Source organism: Notolepis coatsorum (genome assembly GCF_963971535.1).
Source record: "Notolepis coatsorum genome assembly, chromosome: 4".
Taxonomy (NCBI): domain Eukaryota; kingdom Metazoa; phylum Chordata; class Actinopteri; order Aulopiformes; family Paralepididae; genus Notolepis; species Notolepis coatsorum.
The window spans coordinates 179,675,516-179,695,472 of NC_140168.1; the positions used below are offsets into that span (position 1 = coordinate 179,675,516).

General features: G+C 42.7%; 1 protein-coding gene across 1 annotated transcript in view; it reads right to left on the minus strand.

The window, feature by feature from the left end:
- The window catches only part of poln (polymerase (DNA directed) nu), a gene marked incomplete at both ends in the record, with an annotated part of 436,170 nt that overhangs the window by 137,832 nt on the left and 278,381 nt on the right, over nt 1-19,957 (minus strand). Inside the window, one exon of the mRNA XM_084312171.1 lies at nt 9,133-9,247. Within this exon, the coding sequence (XP_084168297.1) occupies nt 9,133-9,247 (115 nt within the window). The remainder of the gene's footprint in view (nt 1-9,132; nt 9,248-19,957) is intronic.

Consider the following 19,957-nt stretch of genomic DNA (forward strand, 5'->3'; position numbering starts at 1 on the left):
CACACAGTGTCTGAAATACATGGAAAACAAAACTAAAAACGACCAAAGCACTCATTTCAATGCATAACATGACAAGAAAAGTTGTGCATTGTTTATTCAGCAATTGGGTAAATATTCTGGCATTTTGCTGCCATTAAACTTCTAAATAATCTGAGCTGGTGTACTCAAAATGCTTACTAAATAGTAGGCAGTTTGACCTTTCAGACACACATAGATCTCTCTGTCAAGTGAGCAGGTGTCACATTGAGGGCTCACCGCCACCTGCTGGACAGAGCACTAACCCACCAAGAGACCACTAAGCTTTAAAGGGGAATGCCACCCATTTTAAGAATTTGCCGTTATTTCTGTGCTCTAGGAGAGTTCGGTCAACATGCACGTCTCTCTCTCCTAAAGCTAAAGTGTTGCTACCAGAACCAGAATGGAAACCTCAACTGGGTGTAAGAGCTCACACACACATTCTATGGATCATTCAAATCAGTGCTTCAATAACTTTCTACGGAGCAGCCCCACATTTGATCCAGTCGACATAACAAATTGGAAGGTTGATTAGTGGTGTCAGCAGAGAGCGGTTCATGCATACCGACTGGACTTTAAATAGGCAGCAATTCAAAGCGATCAAAGGTCATCAAATTGAAGCAGGCTATTCTCTGTCCTCACTCCCTAATGGTGGAACGAACTTCCCACCACAGTCAGGACAGCTGAAACCGCCCCAGTTTTCCGCCATCGACTAAAAACAGCCTTCTTCAACTACTAACCTTCTTTTACCATTATGCACTCTGCTACTAAGTAATCTACGTATATTACTACCTACTATGTTAATCGGGGGCGGCATTGGCTCGGTAGGTAGAGCAGTCGTCTGGTAATCCAGAGGTTCCCGCTCCTCCCGGGCAGTGTCGAAGTGTCCTTGAGCAAGACACTTAACCCCTAACTACCTCCCGATGAGCAGGTTGACACCTTGCATTGTTGCCTCTGCCGTCGGTGTGAATGTGTGAGTGAATGGGTAAAATGTGAGGAACAAATTGTAAAGCGATTCGGATAAAAGCTGTTATATAAATGCAGCCGTTTACCATTTACCATTTAATAGTCCAATATGTCATATTATGTCTACACTACAATGCACTCAAGACTGTAGCACTCAAGTTCAACACTGTTTGACGAACAATCTTACTTACCCTTAGCTGCCAGAGTTGTACCCTTCCTGCTGACTTGTTGTACAGAACTGGTATAAATACTTCGATTTTTCTCATATAATAGTATAAAAGTCCGAAACCACTAGATTGTTGCCCAATACCAAGTGCACCATCTGGTTAGATATTCTGGGCGGCAGTTACAAAAGGAGCAGAGCAACAACACAGACGAGATGGAGCCTTGCGGCATCTTATAACGACTTATAGCGACTTAAAGAGACTTATAGCGATGTATAGAGACTTTGACATCCTTCTTTAATGCTCCCCCAGAGATACCAAGGAAATCATTTAAAAACGTCTGTTCAAAACAGTCAGAATCATGAACTGACGGAGACGTACGTAATGCCGCTGCTGTTTCCAAGGCCGGGCGAACACATAGTGGTGGAGAGTCAATCCCAAAAGAGTTGACTCCCGGACTACAGTCATAGCTCTATATCTGTTGATGTGTAGGAGTGGACTCAAGCTCAACTCCCTCAGTCCGGCTCTACCACAGCTGGAGTTGTGTCATTCGTGTGATCACTTGGGACTGGGAGGTGGTGTAGTGAGGTAGGATAGTCATTCATGTGTTGCACGACTTTGGAAATGACCTGATTTTGAATAATTATTACTATAATTGTTAATTAAAAATCACAAAATCCAGGCGACGACAACGACGACAACTGATTAATGATCTCCTCACTTTGAGTGGGACTTTATTGAAATTGCTTTCACACCAGAGATGGTCCATATCACAGTCCGACTGGAAGTGGGCCGAGGTTTTGGAATCGCTTGGTGCGCATCAGAGTCCAGACCAGAGATCGTGGTTCACAGAGAGAGAGAGAGAGAGAGAGAGAGAGAGAGAGAGAGAGAGAGAGAGAGAGAGAGAGAGAGAGAGAGAGAGAGAGAGAGAGAGCGAGAGAGAGACAGAGAGAGAGACAGAGAAAGAGAGAGGGAGAGAGAGGCAGAGAGAGAGGGGGGGGGGGGGGGGGGTGAGCAAGATGGAAGAAGTAAAGAAGATGTAACAGATTGGGGAAAGAAAGTAAGAAATGTCTGCTCCTGGCTGCCCTTGGGGGGAAGGACGACGGGATGGGTCAGAGACAAAATGCGCAGAGACAAAATGTAATCGGCGACCCAAAATTGCATGTGTGTGTGTTCCTGTGTGTGTCGGCCATCGAATGTGTGTGTCGCTGCATGACTACATTGTCAATGTGTGCAATGAATAAAGGCTTCTTCAAAGTCCAGTTTAATCTTAACACTTTCAGTGCCCAGCAGGGGGCGCACATTTAGTGCTTGAATGCCCACCATCCACTTCAATGTTAGCATTAATATTGTAAGGTTTGGCTCTTTCCCCACCACGGGCTTCTTGAAGTACCGTGATGATTGGTCCGCTGCTCTCCCACTCGCTCTGTCCCTTTAAGCTTTCTGTTAATCATTCAATTCCCCCATTCACACGCTTCTTCCCAGTGACGTCGTCAGAGACGTCGTTGATTGGTTCTCTCCCGTCCGCACGCTTTTCAATCACATTCCCCAGCTGTCACTGCTTGTCAATCAATCAATCCCGTATTATTTATACCCCGTTTCTCCACTCTAGTTTTGTTGGATCGTTTTGATATTTCTCTGTTTGCATTCTCCGTTCCTGCTGCTGCTGCTGTTTGCTCTCTGTGCTTTACCTCCAGGATATTCCAAGAAGCCTTCCTCTTGGACACCTTTTCCCCGTGGCGACGCGCTCGCTCCGCTGCTGTTCCAGCACTCATTACGCACTACGTCTGGGTGAGTTTTTTACTGACTGTCTTGATCAAATTCCGTTTTCGTGTGTTTCTATAACACTGAAGATTACCACCTTTTTTATCAGACAGTCACTCACCCAGCGATCGCCTTTTTGTTGTTCTCACTGGGATAATATTTTTGGGACTTTACATCTCCCACTGTGTGTTGTTCACACCGAAGATATTATTCACATTGGATTGTTTTTTGGACTTCACTCTCAGTGTCTATTTTTGCACCGAAGATATTCACTTGGGATTGTGTTTTGGAACAGTGCTCACTGTGTGTATTTACACGAAGATATTCACTTGGGATTGTGTTGTGGAACTTTGCTCACTGTGTGTATTTACACGAAGATTAGTTCACTTGGATAACTTTTGTATTTGGGTACAAGTCACCTCTCCTGTTCTCCTGCTCGTTCCACCTGCACCCTTGTTGACTCGCTCCCTCTCTCTCTCTCTCGGTCCCGCAACACTTCGGAGATTCAGCCGAGAGAAGTCTGCAGAGCGGCTCAGACGTCAGCATCTGCTACCTTCTACTACCACCACGGGAGAAGCTGCAGAGCAGCAGAACATTTTCCCCCTAGCTTGTGTACCTGTCTTGTTTGACTTGCCTATTCTGTGCTCATTAATTAGTCTCAATAAACAAGCCCTTGTTTTTGGCAACTCTGAATTCCTACTCTCTTGTGTCGTGCGTTTGGGGTCGGTGTCAAACCATAACAAATATCGCCTAATCTATGTTTTAAATTATGGCTATGTGTCTAATCTGCCCGTCTCTTATCAATGACTCATTTCCAGTCAACATTGTCGAAGCGGATTGTTTTTTTATCGGTTCATTTCCGTTTTATAGCATTTTGAAAAGCCCTCGTTTTCACGAGAAAAAAAAATATTCCATGATAATCGCCCTGTACTGTAATATTCTAGAACAGGGGTCAGCAACCTTTTTGACATGGAGTGCCTGTTTGAAATATAGTTGTAACTAGTGTGCCTCAACAATATTCCATGCATCGTAATTATTTTTTTTTCTCATAATCAGGTCTTTTTAATGATAATTTTTACATTATTACATCATTATTGTTATTGTTATTATTAACAATATTATTATGATGGTTGTATCAACCCTAAATCTGAGTTGGGGGGGGGGGGGAATGCAATGCAGACAAACAGCTGCATACAGTGCGACCATTTCACTCACATTTGCCCATTCATTTTTGGACACATCACACACCATCGGTGTGTGTACTGTACGTGTGCTGTCATAGCTCCACCTACAGGCCTAATGGAGAACACCAGGAGAACACCAGGATGTGAATGGAGGGTGAATGTGAGGTATATCGTGTAAATAAGTGTTGATTGATCGCAAGACTACACTGTAAAAAAAAAAAATTAGTTACCAGAACTTAAAAATATTGAGTTCAGTTACTGTGCATTAAGGTTTTCAGTTTTCAATCCATAATAAGTTAACAGAAAAATAAGTACACAACCACATTATTTCAACCTAATAAAACTATGTTTATTGTCATTGTTTTAAGAACACAAGTTGACTTGGTAATACTCACATTTTGAGTAAAAAAATGGCTTTTAACATGTGCAATGTTCAATGAAATAGAAAAATAAATAATACAATTTGTTGATTAATCCCACTGGTCACAATGGTGACCGTAATAATGTTTTTGTTATAAGGCTCTGCAAATGTTACTGAATGATGTAGCAATGTATTTCCAGCTAAATTGAAATACCGTAATAAACAAATAAAGGGTCTCAATTAAATATGTGGAAGTAAAAAGAACCTGTGGGAGGATTTCAACAAGATAAATGCGACAACAGTGCAAAATAGTTCACTATAATATTTCAAAGCAAAAAAAAAAAAAAAATTATTTTTTTTTTTGTATTTTTTTGTATTTTTTTAATTTTTTGGTGCTGCCCCCTGTGCCTATGCAAATGCCCCCGCGTGCCTATGCAGGCACGCGTGCCTAGGGTTGCCTACCCCTGTTCTAGAACGTTGTCATTTTTCTGCCTATTTATGAATCGTTTTCAAATAAACGCTAGATTATCGATAGTATATGTGTACGTGTGCACGCTGGTGCCGCGCGCTGAAAATCGATTCTCTCAGTTCCTGATCGCTCTTACAGTCAAACAGCCATATCACATTATAGGGTAAAAGCTTATATCTCCGTGAAAACGGGTCTGATTATCCTAAGACTGGTAAAATAGATTCCTTACCTGAGATCAGATGGTATCCAAATGGATTATTCCAATTCCTGATCGCCATTCCAAAAATCAATCCTTTTATTGATCCCACGCGTATACTGTAAAACACATATTACACGCTGTGCTGAGGGTCCAGAATGAATCTGATCGGCTCCGGTTACATGCGTGAGAAGTAAAATGTGGATTCCGGAGTTTTTTTTTCTCATCCATTTTCATTGAGTCCAATCCAAAATGGTGCATTACCATCTGGGAGACGATAGGGGGCGCTTTTTTCACATCTGAGCGCCTGGCGGGGCAGGTTTACCAACGATAGACTCGGTTGATGAAATATGAATTCAGATCGCTAATAAAAAAATTTAACGAGAATTCTCGTGATGGGCATTCAACCCGCGGGCTGATAACCCGAGATATCTCGTGATGGGCATTCAAAGTGTTAACACTTTGGATGCCCAACCCGAGTTTTCTCGGGTTTACCCCCCGCGGGTTGAATGCCCATAACGAGAATATTCGTTTTTTTATTTTTATTAGCGATCTGAATTCATATTTCTACCGTTGGTAAATCAGCCACTCCAGGCGCTCAGATGTGAAAAAACCGCCCCCTATCGTCTCCCAGATGGTAATTCACCCTTTTGGATTGGACTCAATCAAAAGGCATGAGAAAAAAAAACCCGGATTCCACATTTTATTTCTCACGCATGTGACCGGAGTCGATCAGCTTCATTCTGGACCCTCAGAGCAGCGGGGATTATGTGTTGTACAGTATACGCGGTGGATCAATAAAAGGATCGATTTTCGGAATGGCGATCAGGAATTGGAATAATCCATTTGGATACCATCTGATCTCAGGCAAGGAATCTATTTTACCAGTATTAGGATAATCAGACCCGTTTTCACAGAGATATAAGCTTTTTCTTTTTTTTTGTGATATGGCTGTTTGACTCTAAGAGCGATCAGGAACTGAGAGAATCGATTTTCAGCACGCGGCACTAGCGCGCACACGTACACATATACTATCGATAATCTAGCGTTTATTTGAAAACGATTCATAAATAGGCCGACAAATGACAACGTTCTAGAATATTACAGTACGGGGCGATTATCATGGAATCCTCTTTTTTTTCCATGAAAACGAGGGGTTTTCTAAATGCTATGAAACGGAAATGAACCGATAAAAAAACAATCTGCTTCGACAATGTTGACTGGAAATAGGTCATTGATAATGCGACGGGCAGATTAGACACATAGCCATAATTTAAAACATAGATTAGGCGATATTAATGCTAACATTGAAGTGGATGTGGGCATTCAAGCACTAAATGTGCGCCCCCTGCTGGGCATTCAGTGTTAAAGGGGAACTATTTGACAATTTTTTTCACTATTTGGGCAATTTTACACAATTCCTGTGAGTTTATGGAACACATCTGTAAGTTTTTTTTCTCCAAAAAATTCATTGTTTTGTATTTTTAATCAAGTACTCAAAAACAGCATTTTTCTACCTCAAAATTTTAAGCCGTTTTGAGGCTGGGCTCCGCCCATACTCGGAATGCGTTTTGAGTGACAGAGCGGCTGCAGCTTTGACTGCGGCTGGTGTGAGTTGGGTAGTGTAGTTTTATGAAATTTCGACGTCCGTCTAAAGCCCTGGGTCTCCTCTTTCTTACGACTACAACGATTTCATGACGTGGCATCATGTCCTTGCGTCTAAATCATCCGGTTTCCGATGCAATGCGCTGAGATTTTTACACTTAAAATCATCGCTAAACAAACGTAGTGCTGAAAATATACACTTTGACTGCTGTTTTTATTTTAATTTTTTTTCTTTTTTCCCCGATTTTTCTCCCATCCCACTGTTAGTCGTTATGCCAATTCCCAACCCCCTTCCTGGTTGTTGCGCACTCCCCCCTACTGTTGGTCCGGGAGGCCAGAGACTATCACATGCTTTCCTCCGACGCATGTGCAGCCAGCCGGCAGCCAGCCTGGCAGCGCAGATTCTCACCGGGAGAGTGTAACGTGTGGAAGGTCACACTACCTCCCTCCAGATCCTACCCTCGCTGTGCAGGCGCCCCGACCGAACTGTAGGGGTCGCTGTCCATAACGCCCAGGACCCACCCATCAGCTTTCCCACCCCTAACACTGCCTATTGTGTTAGTGTGAACGACCAGCCAAGCTGATAGCAACGCCGAGAGCTGGATTCGAACCCAGCGTCTCCAGCGTTGATGGCGAGCGCCTTGCCCACTACACCACCTAGCCGCCCTTGACTGCTGTTTTGATAGGGTTAGGGTCTTTACTGTTGGCTACATTTGAAAAAGAAACACATCACTTAATACGGACTGTATTGATCTATTTGTGACATGAAATAAATCTCGGTACCGGGCCGATCGGGTTTAAGAGGTTAATCTTAATCTAACAGCCTGAATTGTTGATTTGATTGGATTTTGATTTAGTCAACCGTCTGTAGTGTGGTAGTGAAAGGGTTAAGCTTCCTGGCGATGCCTCGTTAGCATTGTTAGCGTTGTTAGCATTCGTCATGGAGACCAAATGTCCGGGTGTTCCATAAACACTACAGTTGAGATGAATCGGACTACAGCGCTAACATGTCTGCATCTGCTCCCCAACCCGCGGGGCTCTCTCCTCCTGCCAGGCTCTCAGTGTCATCAGCTTCCTCCAGGCTCAGAGGAACACAGGGGGCTGAGATGAGGGCCGTGTGAGGCGAGGAGAGACGAGAGAGAGAGACAGAGATATAGAGAGAGAGAGCGAGAGAGACTGAGAGAGATTGAGAGAGAGAGAGCGAGAGAGACTGAGAGAGATTGAGAGAGAGAGAGCGAGAGCGCGCGCGCGAGAGAGAGAGAGAGAGAGAGAGAGAGAGAGAGAGAGAGAGAGAGAGAGAGAGAGAGAGAGAGAGAGAGAGAGAGAGAGAGAGACATTGAGTCGTTCGTACCAGCGGCCATCAGGCTCCACAGCAGTGGGCAGGGAGCGCTGCCAGCAGAACTCCAGAACTGTCTGATCACACAATCATCAAGTGTGTCTGACTCTTACCACCTAACCTCGTTCCCAGTTGTATCTCCGTGAGATAAAGCCTGGTAAAGAACTACAGCCAAAAGTGTCTATGGGGTAGAGTTTCCGGTGTATGTACTTCCCCTGGAAGCTGCCTCCAAACGGGCCAAACTTTTCCCGAATCCTGTCGGCAAACAAGCTAGAACGTCCCGGTCATGTAGTAAATTCTTCAGGCAAAGGCGTTGCAGTGGCTTAAACGAGGAAATATTGTGCACTTCACACGTTTCTATAATTGTTTTGTCGAAACCGGAAAGCCTGTAGCCTGTACTTCCTGTACTTCCGTTTAGACATTTTAGGAGGCATATCATTACCAGCCTACTTACCACCTAACCTGCACGGACTACAACGTATAACATATGACGTATATCATGCCAGTTAGGGTACCTTGTGTATACTGCACCTGTGTATACTGTATACTTTACTTACATAGTATATATTCAGATTATAAGTGTTATTGACCATATTTATTGTAACGTATAATATAACTGATAGGGAATACAGACCATCATCTGCACCTTTGATTACACTGTTGACGTTCTCATATTCTTATATGAATAAAGGAATATCTTATCTTATTTAAAATGTAAGAAGGAAGGAAGGGAGGAGGAGAAGGCAAAACAACCACTACTAGAAGTAAGAGAAAGAGAGGGAGAAAGGAGGAAGAGGGAGAGAGACTCTGTGTGTGTGTGTGTGTGTGTGTGTGTGTGTGTGTGTGTGTGTGTGTGTGTGTGTGTGTGTGTGTGTGTGTGTGTGTGAGCGTGTGTGTGTGTGTGTGTGTGTGTGTGTGTGTGTGTGTGTGTGTGTGTGTGTGTGTGAGAGCGTGTGTGTGTATGTATGTATGTATGTATGTATGTATGTATGTATGTATGTATGTATGTATGTATGTATGTATGTATGTATGTGTGTGAGCGTGTGTATGTGTGTGTGTGTGCCCCACCCACCACTGTGAAGCCAGCATGGTGAAGACATCAGCAGCCTGTGGGTCGCTGAAGATGCGGAGCAGCTCTGGGTCGGAGGACAGGTGGGCTAGCAGCCGCAGCTCCACCTGGCAGAAGTCTGACACGCGCACACACACGTGCACGCACACACGCACGCACACACACACACACACACACACACACACACACACACACACACACACACACACACACACACACACACACACACACACACACTATAAATACTTTATTTGAGTGGTCAATGGGTAGCAAGGATCTAGATGTACTGGGAGTGTGTTTTTAAACAGGCCTCTGAGGAGCGGGTCGATAGACAAGCCCCGAGTGGCCCCTCCTCACTTAAACAAACCTGATTAAGACCCTCAATCAAATGAACACGCAATCGCACACACACGCGTACACGCACACACACACACACACACACACACACACACACCCGCTGGCCACAAGCAAAGGGATGGTCCACTCAAATCAAAACAAAAGCCTTTGTTCTATAGACAGGAGTTGTTAATGCAGAGAAGAGATATGACTGGAGAGGAGAATGAAGTCACATGAAAGCAGTGGACTGAAAGGGCTTTAGAGATCAAATCCTTTCAGACCTGCTGCAGAGCTTACATAGGACTCACACAGTCAAAACACACACACACGCACATGAATACACACACATACACACGCACACATATACTTGTGTGCACTGCACGCACACACAATCACATGCGCACACACACACACTTTTGCGCACACATGCTCAAACAAACACACACGCACACACACACAAACACACACCTATATTAACTGTGTAAACCTTATGCAATATTCATCATTGATATTTGGATACTTGAAATCTGTATGAACTGAGTAGTTAGAATAAACTAGGGCCAACCGAGCCAGATACATTCCCATGGCGGCCATCTTGCTCTTATGTCATGCTCAGGTTGGGTTCCTTTCCACCCTGTTCTCCTGGCCGCTGTGTGAATATAGTCAATGGAGGTGTGGGGAATAATGGAAACAGAGAAAATTATATTCAGCTTGTACTCAGGAGGCGGGAGACTGATTCTAAAGGTCTCTTCGCACAATTATTTGATGATAACTATCAGAGTGAGAGGGCAGAGGAGGATTTCTAGTGAAGCTGAAGATTTGAATGCAGAGATATCGTGGGCTTGAGGTTATGGAGGTTATGAAGGTTATGAAGATTATGAATATTTGAATGCAGAGATATCGTGGGCTTGAGGTTATGGAGGTTAGGAAGGTTATGGACAAAGCAACGCTAAGCTGCAACGTCCCTCATATGGGACGTTTTTCGGATTTTTTGCAACCGGCACTTTGGCGACCCCTAGTGGCTCGGGTGTGCATATTTTGTAATACAATATATATATATATCGCATTGAAGGCTTATTTGTTGCCTGTCGATAGCGACAAAATCCGACAAAATCCGTTCAGCGGTTCTCGAGTTACATGCCGGTATTTGAGGCTTGTGCAAAGTACACGGTATTGCGCAAAATACCACTCCCAACTCAGGGCCCGCGTCCACTTGGCGCATATTTAGGACCGCACGCGTCTGTTTTCAATGTATTCCAATGGGGAGGGAGCGCATGCGGCCGCATGCGGCCGCCTCTAGGAAGTGCGCTGCCGTCGGCTTCTTTTCTCAGCTTTTTTGTGCGGTCGAAAGTTGAAACTTTCTCAACTTTCAGAGCGATGCGCTGGGCTCATTTTCAGACAACCAATCACAGCCATTCATCTACCACTCTGTTTGTAACCTGACACCGGAGCTGCCTGCCTGTCTGGCTGTCTCCACACAGACCATTGAGATTCGCGACAAAACTAATAATAATAACTACACGAATACACTACTAAAAAGCTAATAAAAAGCAAAGGGCGAACTGTGGTGTCAGGCAATAACTATATATATAATTAATATACAATAAAGTTATTCAAATATGCTATAATATGTGCAAAACCGCGGCATGGCTGTAGATTTCTTTCTGTCATCTACAAGATGTGCGTCAAGCCAGCTCTGCCGGCGCACTCCCAGCATGTTTCACGGAGAAATATGCGCTAGGTGGACGCGGGCCCTCAGGCTGCAGTAGTTCCGTCAATCTAGATCCGATCTCGAAAATGAATGAATTGAAGTCTATGAGACTACACAGTTTACCAAAATCACTCCTAATCACTCATTTCTGAATGGATTTTTATGAAATTTGGATATGTAGTACATAAGGCGTCAGGCTATGGCTCCGTCTGGATTTATAAGCCATACCACCTTCTGGGGAAATACTACCTCTGGACTACTAACTACTACAGAAAAACTTGAGTAACAAGTTTTTTTACAACTCAAGTTCAGATCTATGTAACTGTATTACGTTAGCACTAAAAGTGAATAATTTTTCGGGAATCAGAAACTTCAGAATGTCATCTTTCAAAAGAGACTAGGCACATGCATGTGCTATAAGTATAAAGTATGTTGTTTTGGTTTGCAAAAAAAGTATGCAGTCCTCAAGTTCAAGTTAAAAAATGTCCACTTTTCTGCCCGCTTGTAGACTTCAGTATTGTCTATTTTGTATTGTTTACTTAACCACTTAACCACATTGACCACCGGAGGTCGCTGTGGGCGTATGGCCGTTTGTGCCAGCGCTTTGTTCAATGGAGAGAATGCTGTGTTTGCGAGTGCTAAAACTATATTAAATATTATAGCTATGGATCTAATAACGATTGTCAGTGAGTTTCTTCTGGTCAACATGCAAAAAACTGATAATTTTTTCATCCGTAGATTTCCGTTTTATACCGTGGTGAATATGAGTATAGTTTGAGTGATTCTGAGTAATCCCAGGTAAAGAGGTTGCCATTTTTCGCCTGATTATCGAATCTTCCTGAAATCAACGCTAGATTATCGTTATTATGTCTCCTCATGCACACATGAAAGGGGGCTTGGAGCGGGGCGCCCCTCCGTGCTGTGATGTGACCAATGGGAAACAGCACACACACATTCCACACAGACAGCTTCGATTGCGGGAGAAAAAAATATATCAGATCAATGCAAGATTGGATATATACTGTCCTTACCTTGTCTCTGATGTAATGCAAAAAAAAGAATCCAATTATCTGATCGCCATTCCAAGTACTGGTCGCGGTAGGACATCCCACGTTATCCGGCATTGCATATGAATGAGGGGGGGGGGGGCAGCCTAGTTGATGCATCGTTGTAAGCGCTTATCTTGCCGGAGTATTTAAACCCCGCCCGCACGGCTCAGCTCTTCCCAGAAACTCTTCCCAAACAAACAGCGTTAGGCGGCGGTATTGACCGTCTGCAATCTCAGGCACACTCAGAACAGCCTGCACAGGCTGCCCGGATGAATTCTGAATGGCAATAGCGAATAAAAGAAATAACAATCATAACAACGTTGTTGGCGCTCAACGATTGGCGGGCTAACACAAGTTAACTCGTTGTTGGCGCAGAAAGGGTTAAGCCCTAGCCATATTTTCAGAAAATTCACCTAGAAAGTACATACCCAAGTAAACGGAAAAAGTGTACAAGGTGTTAAATGCAGATAAACCCAGTTGCAGAGCTTTCAAGTTTGGAGATAGAAAAGTGGTGCATTCCACAATAAAAGGTGACGATTCCAGATGATATAGGGCACGCAAAGTGGAAACAGAGGTGGTTCCAGTTGACATTCCATTGCTGTTGAGTAAAGGCCTCCCTTAGGACAGTAGGAACAGTGCTGGATATGGAGAATGACAAGGCAGGTCCAAGCAGCCTGCGACTCTTGATTTACCAGCTCTGGTCATTACTGTGTGAACATTCTAGACAAAGACAGCAGAGAGAGTTTGTTCCTGACTGTGACAGAGAACATGTCATCATGTGAAAATGAGATCCTGACTGTGACGGAGAACATGTTCTCATGTGAAAATGAGATCCTTTATAAAAAAAATTATCTGATCCTGACTGTGACGAAGAATGTGTCTTCAGAGGAGAAGCAGTGTGGCTATGCTTCTGTTGATAGATTACTGGCATCCTCCTGCTTCAGATAGTGAACAGATGTGAGGGACACAGTCTCATCAGAAAACTAAAATAAAGTACTAATTGACCACAGTAAAAAGGGTACATAATGTACCTTATGGTATAGCCATAAGTAATATATTTATGTCTTGTATAAGTAATATATATACGTCTTGTATAAGTATTATATTTAAGTCTCGTATAAGTAATATATTTATGTCTTGTATGTAATATATTTACGTTTTGTATCAGCAAAAGTCCACCGCGACGGGGAGCCGAACAAACAATGATTATGGTCGCGCGCAAGAAGTGCTCTCACCACTAAGCTGTATGTGGCTGTGATATCTTTATACTGGAGGCTGTGGTTGTATCTTTGTATGTGGCTGTGATATCTTTGTATTTCTGTATGTGGCTGTGATATCTTTATACTGGAGGCTGTGGTTGTATCTTTGTATGTGGCTGTGATATCTTTATACTGGAGGCTGTGGTTGTATCTTTGTATGTGGCTGTGATATCTTTATACTGGAGGCTGTGGTTGTATCTTTGTATGTGGCTGTGATATCTTTATACTGGAGGCTGTGGTTGTATCTTTGTATGTGGCTGGGATATCTTTGTATTTCTGTATGTGGCTGTGATATCTTTATACTGGAGGCTGTGGTTGTATCTTTGTATGTGGCTGTGCTATCTTTATACTGGAGGCTGTGGTTGTATCTTTGTATGTGGCTGTGATATCTTTGTATTTCTGTATGTGGCTGTGATATCTTTATACTGGAGGCTGTGGTTGTATCTTTGTATGTGGCTGTGATATCTTTATACTGGAGGCTGTGGTTGTATCTTTGTATGTGGCTGTGATATCTTTATACTGGAGGCTGTGGTTGTATCTTTGTATGTGGCTGTGATATCTTTATACTGGAGGCTGTGGTTGTATCTTTGTATGTGGCTGTGATATCTTTATACTGGAGGCTGTGGTTGTATCTTTGTATGTGGCTGGGATATCTTTGTATTTCTGTATGTGGCTGTGATATCTTTATACTGGAGGCTGTGGTTGTATCTTTGTATGTGGCTGTGCTATCTTTATACTGGAGGCTGTGGTTGTATCTTTGTATGTGGCTGGGATATCTTTGTATTTCTGTATGTGGCTGTGATATCTTTATACTGGAGGCTGTGGTTGTATCTTTGTATGTGGCTGTGCTATCTTTATACTGGAGGCTGTGGTTGTATCTTTGTATGTGGCTGTGCTATCTTTATACTGGAGGCTGTGGTTGTATCTTTGCATGTGGCTGTGGTATCTTTATACTGGAGGCTGTGGTTGTATCTTTGCATGTGGCTGTGGTATCTTTATACTGGATGCTGTGGTTGTATCTTTGTTCTGTGGTCTTTGTTCTCAGTGGGATTTCCCTTGTCAGGAGCACCAGGCCACATGCTTCTGTTTTGTTGTATAATGGTGTCTTGTAATTCCATATGGGATGTGGGCCAAGCACTTACGTGGCATGACACATTAATAAAAATATACCTCGTTCATTCATTCTGACACACGGACATACACCTACAGATACCTAGACACACACATACCCTATTACCCCCGTTCCAATTTTCCATGACTCTTATTCCACCCAGGCCATCACACGTTTAGCTCGGCTGCACTCCCAAATCCAATCAGAACGAGACGAAGGGTGGGCGACTAGTGAAAATGGACAGATAAACGAGGGAGACTCAGCGCCCAGTCTGTATGAAGCAATCAGCTGTAATGGCTTCTTCATAGTGGGCACATGGGAGAGGAGAGAACGGAGGAAAAGATGGAGAGATGGAGGAAGTGATAGAGAGGGTAGAGGCGGAGGAAGAGATAGAGGGGGGAGAGATGGAGAAAGAGATAGAGAGATGGAGGAAGAGATAGAGAGGGTAGAGGCAGAGGAAGAGATAGAGAGGGCATAGACAGAGAAAGAGATAGAGATGGAGGAAGAGATAGAGAGGGCATAGACGGAGAAAGAGATAGAGAGATGGAGGAAGAGATAGAGAGGGTAGAGGCAGGGAGGAAGAGATAGAGGGCATAGACGGAGAAAGAGATAGAGATGATGGATGAGATAGAGGGGGTAGAGACAGAGGAAGAGATGGACAGATGGAGGAAGAGATAGAGATGGAGCAAGAGATAGAGATGGAGAAATAGAGAGAGAGAGAGAGAGAGAGAGAGAGAGAGAGAGAGAGAGAGAGAGAGAGAGAGAGAGAGAGAGAGAAGGATAGACAGGGTATAGTGGAGAGATAGATAGAGGGGAGAGAGAGAAGGATGGACAGAGTATGGTAGAGAGAGGAGAGAGAGAGGGAGCATGGTGGAGAAATGAAGGAGAGATCAAGATAGATGGATGGGCAGAGGTGGAGAGATAGAGTGACTGTGAGGAGGGAAGGAGGGAGGGAGGGATGGAGGAGGAGAACCCAGGGATGGGATGGCTGGTTTAGGTTGTGATGGGGTAGGAAAGTGACTTTCTAAAGATATCTCTCTCCATTAATGTTTTATGAGTCGGATCACATATCCCTCCAGCAGGGTCTGTAGCCTCAGAAACTGTGTGTACTGTATGTGTGTGTGTGTGTGTGTGTGTGTGTGTGTGTGTGTGTGTGTGTGTGTGTGTGTATGTGTGTGTGTGTGTGTGTGTGACAGAGAGCAAAGTAGGTGAAAGGTTACATTGTGTGTGTGTGTGTACTTGATTGATTGATTGATGTTTTTTATTTTCGTGTCTTACATACAGGTGTATGCCCAGCCCATATGGGCTTACAAGACACAAACAATAAGTATATAATAGTATATTTGACATTGACAATAATTTATATAGACCAGGATGGCCACAAAAAAAAATAAAAAATAAAATGTAATATAACAAGCTGTAAACAATGAAACAAGAGGAATTCATATAAAATTATATAGGATATAGTGTGTTTTGTCTCAAGTGCCATGCTTTCTCCAAAAATCCTGCAAAACTGAAAAAATATTCCTTTTTCACATCTTGAACAATAGATACCCGATGTCAAATGGGCCATAGTATTGCATATATATAACATTTAAATAGTTATAGCCCTGCAAACAAGGTGAGCGACTCCCACCGTTTACAGTGCTGGCATCAGCTGCTAAGGATGAGGCTATTGCGTGGCAGAGAAAGAGTTTGATTGATTGAAAACTTTATTAACAGATTGCAGAATGGGTACAGTACAGTACAGCTCAATACATACAATTGTTAAGGGGATGCAGACCCCCATTTTCATCATAACATATATGACATACATGACATACAGATAGACAGTACTGCTACATCTATACATTTATGACATACCAGATTTGCAAATACAGTACTGTTTGTGATACGAAAAGAGTCCAGAAAAGAGAGTATATACATTTGACGTAGAAACTGTACATTGGATACAAGGGGATGCAGACTAGAAAAAGACTTTCAGGGTCCCCCATTTTCAATTCATCAAGACATTATGACATACATGACATACAGATATACAGTACTGTATATCTATACAGGTTATGGTTATGATTAGATTATGGTTAGTGTTACAAAGGATCAGATTAAACCGAATATATATATTTATTGATTGATATATATTGCATAATATTTGTATATCGTTTGATATCCCTTGTATATTCCTTGTACATATACACGGAATATCCCTTTAGCCTAGTACAGACCATAATATTTCATTCTCCTATTGGACAGCGGTCCACAGGCGCCAAGGCCATGCCTCCAGAGTCAGGTTCAAAGCCACCGTCAAGACATGTCTGTACATGCCCGGCCTTGCCCAAGAATACGAGACAGAAATGAGGTTGGCACTAGATTGTTCGCCGTGCATATAAATATGGCGCAGGTGAATACAGAAGTATGTTACCCAATAAGTTGAAGCCTCACCCACGATACTCCGTGCGGTGAAGTATGGCCTGTTTGGCCCCAAATAGAGCATTGAGACCGCGTGCGAATTAATAACTGAATTGTCAGAGTTTGGCGCTATACCGTCGAGTGCGACATATTTCTATTAAGTCAGTAATAGTCTATTTGTGTATAGTGTATCGTGCGGCTAAAGTTCTACAGTGACCAGCATCACCAACGCTTCCTCGTATCAGCTAGAGAGCTTATCCAGGCTGGGCTGCTTTCATGGCGCTTTCACCCGAGGAGCCCTAGACGAGAACCGTGTGGACATGTACACTGGATTAATCTACCCGACGACTACATAGCCCTTTGCGGCTGGATTATATTTGCTTTTGGTCCTGTGATTAATGGAGCGGAGAATCGCCGACGCCTACACGTGTGTGGGATTTACCCTGTGAGGAGCCACGTCGAGTCTGCGCCTCAGAGAGCCTGAGGCAGGCTAGCTTTCTTCCCTGTGGATCTACAGGCTACGGAGAACAGCTGTATTCGTCTGTGGATCAAGATCTTATTACACCGTCTCCCGTACTCGGAGTCTCCTTATCATTGTTGACCCAGGCTCTACTACCGACAGATCCTCTACCCCTGCTGGCTTACAACCGGGGGGACCCTTCCAGTATCTCCCGCTATATATTACTAGTGTACCATAGATATAATTCCCTAAGATTCAGGTTGTATAATTACCTCCTGCGTAACCAGAGAATGGACATTCATTATTGATTTGCCTACGCACATTCCTTTGCCTTATAAGCGCATCCAAAGTAAAATAGAGAAGTATATTATGTACCTTTTGCTGCAATAAATACTTAATTACAACTTTGTGTGGAACCGATTCATTGTGGGAAGTGTTCATCATATTTATATATCATGTACTGTATGGCCAGTAATTAAAGTACATAAGACGGTAGTGGTTTAATGATACCATACTTATCAATACAGTCAGGGAATTGTACCCCTCAGTTACAGTTAGGGTTAGGTTATGATTAGTGTTGGATTTCAATGTTTTGAGCCTTTCCTTGATTGTTATCAGCCTTCCGTGAAGTATCTGCGTTGTGTTTATTTAGTATTGTTGAGGCCCTCGTTCGGTGGAATTCTGTCAGAAAGCACTGTCTCTTCCCGTTAACACTTTGAGTGACAGCCACGAGAAATCTCGTTAGTTCATGCCATGCGTTGAGTGCCAAGGATGAGAAATCTCGTTATTTAATCGTTATTTCTTATATTAGCGGTTTCCATTCATTTTTCATAAATCTAGCCTCACGTTAGCATTGGGACTGTCTCTGAGCTAGAACAGGGAAAATACCGCCCCCTATCGTCTCCCGGATGGTAATGCACGCATTGGATTGGACTCAATGAAAATGGATGAGAAAAGAAAAATCCGATCGGATTCATTGTGGACCCTCAGAACAGCGTGGATTATGTGTTTCGAGTACCCAGCGTTGGATCAATAAACACGATCGATATTTGGAATGGCGATCAGGAATTGGAATAATCTTTTTGGAGAACATCTGATGTGAGGTAAGGAATCTATTTTACCAGTCTTGGGGTAATCAGAGTTTTTTTCACAACGTGTCCCCTATATGTGTATGTGTGTGTGTGTGATGACCAGGAAATAGATAATACATTTTTCAGCCCGCTTCTCTAGCGTGCATAAGTACACATATACTATCGATAATCTAGCGTTTATTTGAAAACGATTCATAAATAGGCCGAAAAATGACAACTTGTTTTGTGTATTCCACTAAAGGGCGTTTATCACAGAATAATTTTTTTCCCTGGAAATTTCCAAAAACGAGCGTTTTTCAAAATGGTATAAAACGGAAATGTACAGATGAAAAAACTATCCGTTTTGTACATGTTGACTGCAAGCAAGTCATTGATAAGCGACAGGCGTATTAGACACATAGCCATAATATAGAATATAGAAATAGCTCCACGAAAATCATGAAATATCGGAAAATCAATCTCAAACAGCTGGCATTCAAGCGATAAATCGTGCGCCCCCTGCTGGCACTCAAAGTGTTAATGCATCCAAAATGACGTACGTTGAAAGTCCAGGGCCCTCATTTATCAATGTTGCGTACGCACAGATATGTGCGTAACCCGTGCGTACGATAATTTCTAAGCAAAGTGTGGGACTTATCAATTTGAATGTGTGCTTGACTTTGTGCGTATATTTACGCACAACTCCGACCGTGCGCACCTGGCGCCCGGTGGTAGAATATGGAGACTGCAGACGCGGAAATAAGCTTTCGTGCATTACTTCCAACACTGTTCTGTATGAACCGTAATTCATTATAGTTAATTGTAAAATAGCGACAGTAGTGTAATTATAACGGGCTCACGCTCGAACAAGAGGTTGGCCTGCTTGTTTGGCACGGGGGGGGGGGGGGGGCGACGCAGAACACCCACCTCCAAACGCGATTAAAATAAAATAAATAAAATAAAATAAAAAGCTAAATACTATTATTTTGTGTGTCATGTTTCCAAATAAGATTGGTCACAACTTCAATTTGTTGGTTAGAATAGATGACCTCCGTTGAAATGTCACTGAGACTAAAATACAGTCTATTTGTGAGCTCCCGCACAGACGTGATAATAATAATAATAACAATAATAATAATAATAATAATAATAATAATAATAATAATAATAATAATAATAATAATAATAATAATAATAATAATAATAATAATAATAATAATAATAATAATAATAATAATAATGATAATAATAATAATAATAGCTTCATTTTATATAGCGCCTTTCAAGAGACCCAATGTCGCTTTACATAGGGCGAAAAAATAACAAAGTAACAAACATAGTGGACAGACACAACATATAAATATGATGATGGGATTCAAGTTCGTGTTTTTATTGATCACATAGGCAGGCTAAACATAGTACA